The sequence below is a fragment of the Accipiter gentilis genome, chromosome 21 (genome assembly GCF_929443795.1).
Source record: "Accipiter gentilis chromosome 21, bAccGen1.1, whole genome shotgun sequence".
In the NCBI taxonomy this organism is placed as follows: Eukaryota; Metazoa; Chordata; class Aves; order Accipitriformes; family Accipitridae; genus Astur; species Astur gentilis.
In genome coordinates, this window is record NC_064900.1 from 2,907,866 (window position 1) to 2,920,830 (window position 12,965).

General features: G+C 36.1%; 1 protein-coding gene across 5 annotated transcripts in view; it reads right to left on the bottom strand.

Moving 5' to 3' along the window:
- The window catches only part of STXBP5L (syntaxin binding protein 5L), a 195,273-nt gene that overhangs the window by 64,028 nt on the left and 118,280 nt on the right, over positions 1–12,965 (bottom strand). For all 5 annotated transcript variants that reach the window (XM_049824541.1, XM_049824543.1, XM_049824542.1 and 2 more), the window contains 8 exons: positions 11,885–12,008; positions 10,249–10,327; positions 9,917–10,071; positions 8,233–8,305; positions 6,771–6,918; positions 5,093–5,160; positions 3,809–3,849; positions 680–897 (listed from right to left, as the gene is read on the bottom strand). In XM_049824541.1, the coding sequence (XP_049680498.1) occupies positions 680–897; positions 3,809–3,849; positions 5,093–5,160; positions 6,771–6,918; positions 8,233–8,305; positions 9,917–10,071; positions 10,249–10,327; positions 11,885–12,008 (906 nt within the window). The remainder of the gene's footprint in view (positions 1–679; positions 898–3,808; positions 3,850–5,092; positions 5,161–6,770; positions 6,919–8,232; positions 8,306–9,916; positions 10,072–10,248; positions 10,328–11,884; positions 12,009–12,965) is intronic.

Here is a 12,965-nt window from a genome sequence, read left to right on the forward strand (position 1 = left end):
GTGCAGTTAAAAGAACATGAACTGTATGATTCTACCTGAAATAAGGTGACTGCTTAAGACATGAAGACAGCAAAACGAGTATTTCAACAGGATAAAGCAACAGAAAGCTTAGAAAAATATCAAGTGCTTAGCCATAAATAATCTGGCATTTCATATAGTGTCTATTTTTAGGGAAACAAAGTCAGCATAAGCCAGAAAAAAAAAATAAATCTTTTTATTTTGTTAAAGGTAGTGATAATTTTCAGTGCCCTTGTAGTACAAACACTATGAACATAAATTAAAGAGATGAAATACTTGACTTAAAAAGAGCACTATTATGTATGTACACCATGTATATCACCTGATAAAACCATACAGCAGCCAGTATTTTTAGAGCAGGTAAGTACAACAGAGATTTACTGTATCATATAGTCTTAAATGCAAACTATAAAATCAGTACTGTATGTTACTATTAAATCAAAAAAGTGAAGTTGGCTCCCAAAAACTGTTAGATTTTTGTCACTAACTTACGTAGGATCAAGATTTCTCTCAAAAAACTTAAAATGGAATGTCCCAAAACCTGTATTTATACAGCTTGTTATTTTGTATTTTATTCAAGTACATGAGTACAGACACAGCAAGGCAACTTGATTCAGAAATTATATTCTTTTATAAGAAAGTAAAATTCTGAAGGACTTACTGCAATTTCAGTATTTACTTCATGTTTGCTGAACCTGTAAACCACCACATATGCAGAAACTCCCGCCACACAGAAAATTCGGCTTTCAGGACACCAGTACATCATCTGAACAGCAAAAGGATCTTCTTCCACAATCTCAGCTGTTGCTTTTCCTTCTCCCAGTTTCTGTTTTTCAAAGACCTTTGATGTTTTTAATTTGTACAACATTTGTAGAGTAACTGTAATATATTAAAACATACAAAAAATACTGACTAACATGAAGCAAATCAGTTATAAAATTCCTCAGTTCCCATTTTCTTTCCCATTGTGGCATAACAAACAACCTTATGAAGGCCCAAAAGGAAAAGATGATGGGTATTATACAATACAAATATTATTCTGGTACACAGTACTGGTAGCATATGTATTTAATGTATTTAATACTTCCAAAATGGATATTTGTCAGTGAAACGCTTAGTACTTTCTGGAATAGGATGTCAAAGCTGTGTGTTAACCATTATGTCCATAATTGGGCTTATACTCAATGTTACAGAGAGGCTCTGATAATGCTGCTATTTTCCTAATGAAACGTTGTCGTGGTTTAACCCCAGCCAGCAACTAAGCACCACGCAGCCGCTCACTCACTCCCCCCCATCCAGTGGGATGGGGGAGAAAATCGGGAAAAAAAAGTAAAACTCCTGGGTTGAGATAAGAACGGTTTAATAGAACAGAAAGGAAAAAACTAATACTGATAACACTAATGAAATTACAACAGTAGTAATAAAAGGATTGGAACGTACAAACAATGCGCAGGGCAATAGCTCACCACCCGCCGACCGACACCCCGCCAGTCCCTGAGTGGCGATTCCCCGCCCCCCACTTCCCAGTTCCTATACTGGATGGGACGTCCCATGGTATGGAATACACCGTTGGCCAGTTTGGGTCAGGTGCCCTGGTTGTGTCCTGTGCCAACTTCCTGTGCTCCTCCAGCTTTCTCGCTGGCTGGGCATGAAAAGCTGAAAAATCCTTGACTATAGTCTAAACAATACTGAGCACCAACTGAAAACATCAGTGTTATCAACATTCTTCGCATACTGAACTCAAAACATAGCACTGTACCAGCTACTAGGAAGACAGTTAACTCTATCCCAGCTAAAACCAGGACAAACGTGAAACTAAGATTTCATTTGTCTGAAGTTACTGTCTTGCTAGAATGTAAAGACTGTATGGCACTTCAAGAGAAAACATTAGGAAAGTATCCCGGTGGCCTGGGCAACACAAAGACTTTCTGAACAAACAGGAGTTCTAAAATGTTTTGAATTTCTTTACTAGTGTAAGTATATCTGTATTTCTACCTGTATGTAAAACTTTAACATCCAGAAGCCTTTGTCAAGGCTAGAACTCCACTGCAGTGAATTCTGGAGGTAAAGGAAGGATTCCAATTAACCCCATTTTGTTTTATTGACATTCCTCCCTCTTTTTTACTACTTTGACATTAATTTATCAGCGTCCTTAATTAATAACTGCATAACGTCAGAAAAAGTCAGTCAGGCCCAGCACCTATAAAGGGGTGTATATACATAAAGGCAAAGCTGTTACATATGTTAGTGTAATTGTGGTAGATCAGTCTAGCTAACTCGTGTAACAAGAGCAACAAAAAGATGAAAGAACGGTGTTTTAGTTACGTAACCGGATGACAAACACAGCAAAATTACATTTTCATTTTGTAGTGCAGATATGGTTCAGGAGTTTCAGCGTATCCTTTTTTTATATTCTTGGAAGTTTTAGCGTATAAAACACTACGGAATTTTCACAAACTACAGCAAGTGCTTCCGTAATGAATATGCAATTCTTCCTGCCTTCTGCGGTGGTGGAAGAGGTCTCAGGATGCCCTCAGTCCCAGTGGCAAATCTAGAGTGGCACTTTAAATCAGACATCATGGGTCCATGCGCACTAGGATTGGAAGAATTACAGAATCATAGGGCCTGAGTACAAGGTGAGGCTTTCTATGCTCCTGTGAATTACTGGGTACCATCTGCACAGGGGCAAATAAGAAACAGCAATGGCTTTTGAGCAAAGATACATTTGGAAAACTGCTTCGGTGGCTTAGTAATTCCCTGTCTCCCACAAATGTGTGGTTTCAGACAGAAAATTACACAATTAAAGTATGTCTAAAAGTGAAGTATTTTGTGCCTTGAGATACCAGTAGGATATTGTGTTTGCTATGAAATCTCAAATTACATTTGAACTCTATTAAAAAAGTTAAGACCTTGTAAATAATAAAACTCTGTAATAATTAAAACCTTGTAAATAAAAACTACCGGTAATGTGTGGTACCGGTAATGCAGTACATGCCCTGAAAAGCAGGACTAAGACCAGGACATGAGAGATGCACTGAAAGTCCCATTACTGTTGAAGGGATTGTGAATATTCATGATCATCTAGGCTTTTATCATTAAGAAAAATTCCTACTGCAGCATGTACATACCGATTAGTGGGTTATGTTTATGTTTCCTATGAGTTTTTTCCTTTCCCCATTCCTGCCAGAATTAAAGAAGAAATGACTAGGACACTGGTTCTGTGCAGTGTACACACCGAATGCTTTGGGGTCTTGCAACAGGTTGTATTGTTTCACCCTAACTTTAATGCCTCTATTTGCATATTCTTATCAAGAGCGTATGTAATGAAATATGCACAAGACAAGGTCTAATGCCTCACACTGCTTCTCTAAATAAAAGTAATTATCCTATTTTTGTTCATATTAAAGCTCTCTCAAACCTCTGTCTTTGCAGATAAACTCCTGTTGACCTCATGAATTTTTCTCTTTTTGGTGTTCACCATAACTTGAAAATACTGGAAGATGTAACCTCTAAGCAGCATATATCTGTTCTTCCTTCATTTCCAAATAGACAAATTACATAATAAAAAACCAACTCTCAGTCATGTTCAGTTTACATGCCTATGTAAAATTCCTTTGTGAAATGAGGCTTTGGAAATCCTCATTTTCTCCTTGTCCATTGCTTAATTTTACCTCATTATTCCTAATTATATCATCCCAGGTATTACTACTCATACTGTTAAATATCATGTTACACATATATGCCTGTATGATTTTTCAGCATTATATAAAAGTGAACTTTAGAAACTTACTGGCAGAAGCATCCCAAAACTTTACTGATCCATCTGCATGGCTTAAAAAAAATATAAAAATTAAATGTGTTAAAACAAGATGCAATTCTAAACCATCTTCTACTTTCAGTGAGTGATAAATACAAGCAGAACAACTGTATTTTGCTCACGTTGTAACTCTCCATACCTTACTGACAATGTATAACGATATATATATACTCACTATAATAAAATATTTTGTTGTTAGTTTGATTAGATTAATAAAACACTTCTTCATGCATTTCCTCCTGACAACCAAGCCCCCAATGAATTTTAAGATCCCAACAGCAAGAAATTAATTCCCGTGCTAATGACAAGTTAAAATTACAGCACTTTTGGCTTTGCAGTGGGCCAGCGTCAAACTTACGCACTCAAAAAATGGCATGTATAATGAACTTTGAAAGGACAGAGAATAACTTTGTTTTGCTTAATACCTTACAGCTGTGTTTATTTTAACAACATAAAATCATCCCTGAAGTAAAGCTGGAGAAAGCAGACATTTCTGTTTAAAATGAGAATAATCCCTTCATCACCTTATTGGTACTATTGTACACATAATCATCTTATTTTTAAAAACAGGTGTGAAGTATCATTGATAATAACAATTTATCAAGTATATTGCTATCATCAGTATGGATGAGACCAGAGGGAAACAGAACGCATCACAGCTGAACAGCTTCTGTTTTACAGCATGGCCCCTTGAAAATCCATCAGGCATTGCTCACGGGGCTTCTACTGCAATCTGAGCCCTTCTATGCCTCTTTGCTAAGGGGCTGGCTCTCCACTCACAAGGTGAAATTCATCCCAGCACACCACACCCTCGCTAACGCTGGGGTATTAAAATAATTCCCAAACTGTCCCTAGATACCATGTCTCCAGAAGGCCAAAGGACAACAGCTACAGCAGAACAGCTGCTCCCCTTTTTAAAGCTGTTCTCTATGCCCTTCAAGACCAAAATATTATCTTCCAACGGATTTTCCTTTCCAAAGACCCCATCTTCACAAGTATATAGACTTGCTGTCTAACACTGGGGTCTCCAATGGTAATTCTTCATGATAGCTCATCCGCGAGTACAAAATTCTGTTTTCTACAGCAAATGGGAATTTCTCTGGTGACTTTGCACAAGGGGAAAACCCACATACCTCAAATGAGGACGACAGGATATGCACGCTCCGTGAAGGGTCAACTCTTACCCATAGCTAACCCACAATCGAAAGCTATAGACATTAACATTTTAAAAGTACCAATCCTCAATTTCATTCTCACCCTGTAATAATGATTTCAGGATAAGTCTGAGCTCCAAGGTTCCATGCTCCACCACTGATAGGCCACTCCTAAGCAAACAACAAGAGTACAGAGATCAGAACTAATTCTGATGAATCTTGCTTGGTTAATTTTTAAACTCAGGAGTAGACAACATCTTCCTCCAAAAAGCAATACAACTCAAAAGAAACAAAAATGTGTAGCATTCAAGGCTTTTAAAGCTTATTAACATTTTAATATTATCAATTAAGGCTTTTAAAACTTAATAACGTTTTTATGTTATCAATTAAAGTTCTATGTTTTTAAAATAGTTCTGCATAGCTGACACTCAACAATCCAAATTAAGAACTAGAGGAAGGAGTAACAAACATTTCTGCTACTTTTTTCAGATTGCTTGGCTCTTGGATTTTCTGTAGAGCACTGAATAGACTGAGAATCTATTTTGAAGATGAAGACTACTGAAGAAGCTAGCCCAGAAACAAGTATCTGAGCATGATGCCATGACATATGAGATAAGGGAATGCAACTTCTACAGAAGGTATGAAATCATCATCTCTTTCTCTGCCTTTTGCTTACTAGTGGCAAGATTCCCATTCTCCTCCTTGGTCTAGGCTGGTAGAACGAAATGCTGGTCTGTGCCTAAAGCCTGACATGTATGGATACAGGATGTGAAGAATGACATGCGTGCAGAGTCAGCGAGATTGTGTGTGGAGTACAAGTGGGTGGAAAAAACCTGGGAGCACAAACTGGTTATCTGGATACTTGGAGTGGATGCTTGTGGGTACAGAATTGGGTGGGGGGCAAATGAGTGGCTATCTACATTCAGAATGTATATTTGTATGTACACAAATAAAGCAAGGGATCAAGAGAGTGTACAAGGAATACAGGTAGGTGGTGAAAAGTTTGGGAAACTATGTATATGAGGTAAGGACAGATAAGCAGACAAATTCAAATAAGAGAAAAAAAAATATTTTCTGAAGTAGGTTGCTGAATCAAAATCCAAAAGAAGTAGATAGGGCCCAGTTTCTCAGTTCATGGAAAACAAGGCAGCTCCAAGGAGAATACTGTTAATATGAATAGAAAACTGATGATGTCTGATTTGTTTACCCAATATTTTTTCTAATTAGTTTATTATGATGGATTGGTTCTAGTCAAAACGTAAAACAGATTAATGCTTGAAATTTATAAAATAATTGCATTTCCTCTTTTTATTTCTGCAGCTTGTCCTATTTCTAAAAGCATTATATTAAGATTTTGGTAGCTCAGTAAAATAATTATTAATGTCCCTATTTAATAAAAATCTCACAGACGGGCTGTCAACCCTCAACTTTCACTGAAGCTCTTCTGCTAACTTCTTTCAGTTACAATGTTTTCACTTTTTTCTTTGATAGAGATAATTTACCCAGACAAATTCAAACTGCTGGCTCTCCTTTAACTCAATCTGATCTGGCGTAACTCCAGCAGCCTAATGATTAAGTCCTATATAATGGTCACTAGTGTGCTTAAGCGATGGTGTTTCTGAGGACAAATATCAGGACATAAGCATGCTGCTAAGCTGCTGATTGGACCAACTTGGAAGTGATTATTAATGAAGTAAAATGAATACAATTTGGTAAGATGTTACAGAAACACAGGTTGTACATCTACCTTCTTTGTTTAAAAAAAAAATATATTTGTTTACCTTATTGCTGTATCCTTGCTTTTTATGTTTTGCTCCCACAGAATAGAGTACAGGAATCAAATCTGGAGGACAGTCCGCAAAATATTCTGTGCAGGTAACAGGTGACTCATGAATGTCAATAGGATATGGATTTTCAAAGATTGGAAAACTAGTTAAGGAAGACAATTTATTAGAAGCACTGTGACACACTGAGCCATAGAAGAAAATATATTGTTATATCAAAGTGTATAACAATCTAAGTAAAATCATTACTAATAAGGTACATCTTCCCTTATTTCTTCAAACATATGTATTGTTTTTAATGTCAATAATAATAATGTCTAGTTACTCAAAGATATAAAAATTCCACTGTTGTGACAAGAATCCTCTTGTAACATAAATATCCATTCATGTGAATAGTTCCTAAGGCTAATAGGACTACTTGTGTGAATGAGGATTAGGAACTATTTTCCCAACATCTCAAAATCTTATTTATACAGCAGTGACACATTTTCTAGAAGCTTCAGGTTCATGGATATGATATATACTATGACCTAAGAACTACTTATACAATTGTGGATTTTATGTTGAGCAACTTAGCTTATTGGGCTCGTGGACTACTGATTCTACAGTGAACAACTGCAATATCATAATAAACAGATCTCATTTTACTTCCAATTCCATCAGTTTGGACGTTCTATTAAGAAGGAAGGCCTTGCTTCTGGCGTAGTTATTCACAATTCAAAATATAGGAATATTGGTTCTGATTTCAGTTACATCCATTTTCTAGTGCTGAGATGATTTGAATTATTCTTGAAAGTAAGCGAGATCAGAATATGATTCACTTAAAAGTGCTTCAAGACATTAAAGGCAAAAATCTGTTCCTCGTTACGCCAGTGCGAATGTGGATGTATATTACTGGTAGTGTTGGAGGCACAACTAAATAATAAGAACTGGATTATGCATTACATGATGTATAGTTCCTCTTTGACATGAACATCGATTCGGATGTGAAAGAACTATTTGTCATTTAAAGCAGCAACTGAATCATTAAATAATCCCACAGATACACTACAAATCAATGCCATTATTTATTAAGATACTTAAGTAAATACTTAAGTGGTAGTCCCTGTGGAGTCTAGTGAAGTTAGGCATGCATGTAAGTAGTAGTTGAATCCGGTTTCCAAAACACACATTCAGGTCATAGTGACCAAGTACTACTTAACTTCGATGCTGAGTGAATGTTTGAGGGCTATGTTGAAGGGACTTCAGATTTAGATGTATTTCCAAACTTAAATATTATCCCAAGTTCCTGTTGAATAGCTGATCTTAGCTCTTAAGGTGGAGGTAAACATATAGAGTGAATTATTACCAAGAGTGAATGATTTTTGATAGTAAAATGACATTGCATGGTAACATTTTTATCATCATTTGCCAGACAGTTAAGATGCACAAATAGCTTCGTATAAGACTTCATACTTACTTGCTTTGTGTCAGGTCAACAACAATGAGATCTTTTTCCAAAAGCACAACTACCGCATAGGGTTCTTGAAATTCTGTAAGTGAGGAATCAAGTATAAAAGACATGGAATTCTCCTATTAGTCATTTTAAACAAGCAAGTCATATTTATGTTCTCTGAACTTTCACAATATATTAAACAAAAGTTTTAAGGTACAAATCCTAGACATAACCACACACTAGGCGTATCTGCAAAGTAGGGCCAGAGAGGAACTGAGAAATTACTTTGCGGCACTACTGCGGATCGACGTACGTAGCAGAAATAGAATTGGCTATTATGGCATGCCAGCATGATGGCATACTGGAAGTAAAGAAAAACAATATGAATAAGTTGTGCGTATCACTGCATTGCTGAATTCAATTATTATACAGAAAATGTATTTTTGCTGTCCAGTACTTCTACTGTATGTAACTGTTCTTCAAAAACAGATTGTGAACAGCTGGTCCAGTCCACTTGATGATACACAACGCCCTCCTTTCCAAAGTGATTCCAAAGGAATATTCCAAAGGAATCCTGTAAGTCTGCTGTGTTCAGTTCAGATACTGACACGCTCCTTCCTCCCATACACTCTTTAGGGGATTATATTGTTTGGGGTTTTATTCAACGCTTTTTTCATTTATCAAAAATAAACCATCAAAATGACAAATAAATGCTTCCCTTGATGCACAGGGTCCATTAGTTTACATAGGATAAAAGTTACTTAAAAAATATAAATGTGAAACCATGACTCTCTTTTCAACAGCAGCAAAACATTCCAGCGTGTGCAAGCTCAGAGTACACTCTTCAGCTGGCTGATGCCAAAAGGCTGAGTAAGTTGACAGCGAGTGATTTACCTTCCTATCAGGCCAGCTACGAATACATGTTATCTGTGGCCTGTTTTTATCCAAGGCTATGAATAACACAGGTTAAACCAAAATTTTTGATTATTAGTGTGCGAGCTGGGGTAGGGGCTACAAAATCTTAGTACTGGGAAGTGTCACTGTATTTGACACAGTTAAATGAAGGCCCAAACTAACTTTGATAACTGAAGATTAAATTTATGCATGACATTGCAACAAATATACACTTTATCTTTACTAAATGTTTTTAATATGTATTTGATTTAGCTATGTATATAGGATTTATTTTATTTTTCTGCTTGAGAGCTTAAAATGCTTAAACTCAATTTCTTTTTGACTTAAAACTTTTCTTAATTTACTTTCTGGAATTTGCTGTGAATGTACTTCAGAATTTGGAAGCCCCACAATATGCAGCAAAATACTTCTAACAGTTCAATTCAGGCTGAAGTATAAGAAGTTTTTTGCAGATAAGTGATAGTTCAATCTTCAATAATTTAGCAATCTGTACATTTCCAGCCTCATGAAAAACGTCAGAAATATAAGCACGTATGTTTGATTAATAGCAATATTTCCTCACACTAGCCCACGTGTTTCAAGCTTATATCTGGACATTTATGCATGCTTTATTGTACAGATATTGCTTGCTTCCTACACTGAGAACGCAAACAAGGTCCAGCTACTTTCAGTGATGTGGTTTTCTTGAGATGGAGACAATTGTGGAATGGAAGTCCCTGGAATGGAATTAAAGTATGAGAGAAGATCACTTCCTTTATATTTTCTGTAACTGTGTTTTACTTAATAAACTCACCATTTGGATATGGGGTTTCACAAAGAGTTAAAAAATCAACTATAGGGTGATCCATTTCAAGAACTGTAATTGCTTTCCCATGCATGATGGTTAAACTTGGTCTTCGACAAGCCTTATCATATGACAATCCACCAGAAAATATCACAAATGGTTCACTGTATTAAAAAAACCCAACATAATAATTGTAAGTTTACATAGTACATACAAGTTTACATTACAGGTTTAGTACCTTTAAAAAATAAATAGCTTTGCAAGAAGAAAGCTGGAAAGATTTTAAAAGGACTTTAATTCAGGAAGGTAACATTGAGTTAATTACAGAATTAAAACCATACCTGTTTTTACAGGTCTTGTACTCTACTTTAAGAATTGGTTTACAAGATTCAGGTTTTTTTCCATCTCTCTGAATTTTTCCTAAGGAAAGAAAGATGAAAACTGTATTAAAACATCATGATAACAGAACTATCAAAATAAACATACACATTGAAGCAACTGTATAAGCAGTAAGATAATGGAACTTTAAAGCTACAGAACATGATAAGCATTAGCTCCTATCTTTGTAAAATATGCATTTGTCTGAATTAATTACAGTTATTATGGCTTTATGTTTTTACTGCCACAGGCATCTAAAGGACCAAAGACCACACTTCAAAGACATCTAAAACCCATGTAGATTACTGAGAAGGATGAAACTTAACTAATAATTAATAAACTTGACCAAATGTACGCCTTTTTTTCTGAACACATTATGACCATAAACAACTTAACTTTTTCCTAAGTCGTTCTCAGATTGACTCAATTCCTTTTGTTGACAAAATGTTACACGCTCTGGGGTATAACTAGTTGAGTGATAAAATTAAATGAAGCATACAACTGAAATTCATGGGTTCTTGGTTAATTATGGCTCAGTACTTTCTTCCAGTCAGAGAAAAGTCACTTGCAAACAAAAAAAATTTTGCTTTTGTTACTGTGGAAAGCCTATGCTTGCTTTCAACAACAACCTGATCGGAGGATACAGCGTAGATGGAGCCAGAGGTTCCAGTGATGTTCTCAGAAGTGCACAGTGACATGACTGGAGGCAAAGGACTCAAGTCATGACATGGGGAATTCTGGTTAGATATTAGCAAAAAAATCTGTACCATGAGGGTCATGAAATACTGGAAGACGTCCAGAGAAGTTGTGCAATTTGTTGTTGGAAGAGTTCAAGTGTCCAGTATCAACTGGATGCTGCCCTGACCTAACTGATCTAATCAGGCCTGTTTTGAGCTGGGGATTAGACATAAAGTACAATTCTATGACTAAAATTGATAAAATAAATTAGGAAATTTAAGAAAATGCTAAAACTTTTCTGGGCTACATAGATCTTGCCTTCCCCTTCTCCCTCCCTCTCCACCCAGTGAGGCTCCTTTGTAATGTATTGATTTGCAGTAGAGTCAATACCTTTTTACCTCATTTATAGGAAGAAATGGCATATAAAGTCCCAGCCATAAAAGATACAGCCATTTCTTAATATGACTCTTTTAAATTCTTCACTGCAGTGACTTGGGAAGCCCTGTACAATCTCTGTAACAAGCAACACAGTGCCTTGTACAAAATGTATTATTTCTTGTGAAAATTGCAGATACAAGCACATAAGTACAAAATATAAAAGAAAGAAATGTTAAAATCCCATAGCCTGAGGGTGTCAAAAACCAGCAGTAGACCATTAAGATGAATTGGATAAAAGAAGACATTAAAGCAATATTAAACAGTAAGACATATTTATGATACCAATGAAAAAAAAAAAGTTTGATCAAAATTGCTCTCTGATTTTTATAATACTTTGCAGCTACTTTGCAGATTAAAATATTTATGCAAGAAGCAACTCCGGATCTGGGCTACAATAAAAAATGAAATAAACATAGATACTAGCAAACAACATGGAGAATATTGTGTTGCTTCTTAGTTATACATTTTAACTGTCAAAATTACCATGTGGAATTGTGGTCTGGAATGGTCTGTTAGGACTCTTCAGATTCCATAGGGTCAAGCTGCCATCAGAGTGACTGCACATGAACTGTTTTCCTTCATGATGCCAAGCAACAGAATGAATAGCCTACAGAAATGAAAGAAGAACTTGAGACTGAAATGGAATACAGTGTTTACGCTAATGATATTTCAATGTATGACTTTGGATTATATTAATCTAACGGTATATCAACAGTTCGATGGTTCTTGTTTGTCTAAAGTCCATCACCAGCACTTTTTTTAGTAACCAATGGCTGTAATCTGCTAGTCAAGCAAAAGGATTCATTACAAATGCTAACATAACACAAGAACGTAAGAAAGCCTGTACTGAATCAGACCAAAGCTGAAGGAACAGGGTATTAAGGTAAAAGTATAAGAACAAGGGACATACAGTGCAATTGTAATATATCCGATAGCTCTCCTTAGAAGTATTTCATCTGACAAACATACAGGGAATTCTATCTAACAAGTTTTACAGGTAACATACAACATATGCAGTCTTCCCCAGAGGGCTATTTAGGAAAAGTAGAAATAGCACTCCATTCTCGAGTAATTTCCACTCCCCCCCATACTTAAGCTTCAGAGCCAGTACACAGAAATCTGGGATGTTTAATATAAAACCAAAACCACTAAAGAGAGCAGGATTGTTTCACTGACATAGGAAATTACCAAAACAATGATGTAAGATACTTTTGGAACAGACAGTGCTTCAGAGGAATATCACACTCCTACGTACATAATGCGAGTACCACATGATGAATGTTACGCATGCCAGAAAGCAACACTTCAAAAATTAATAGTCCGTTCTTAGAATTTCGTGCATAATTAGTGGAACTGCCTGGAAATATGCATAATTACATCAAACTAGCTGAAAGGATAATGGTGTAAGTCCTTCATTTTCACTGGTATGTGCTGGAAACCAACAAAAGCCATTTTCTGACGAAACAAAGTATTGATTCATTGTATACCACAGTTTCTCACACACTCCCCTCAGAAGCACAAACTCATAGAATTTTCCCTTGAATCCATTTCCCTTCCAGAAATG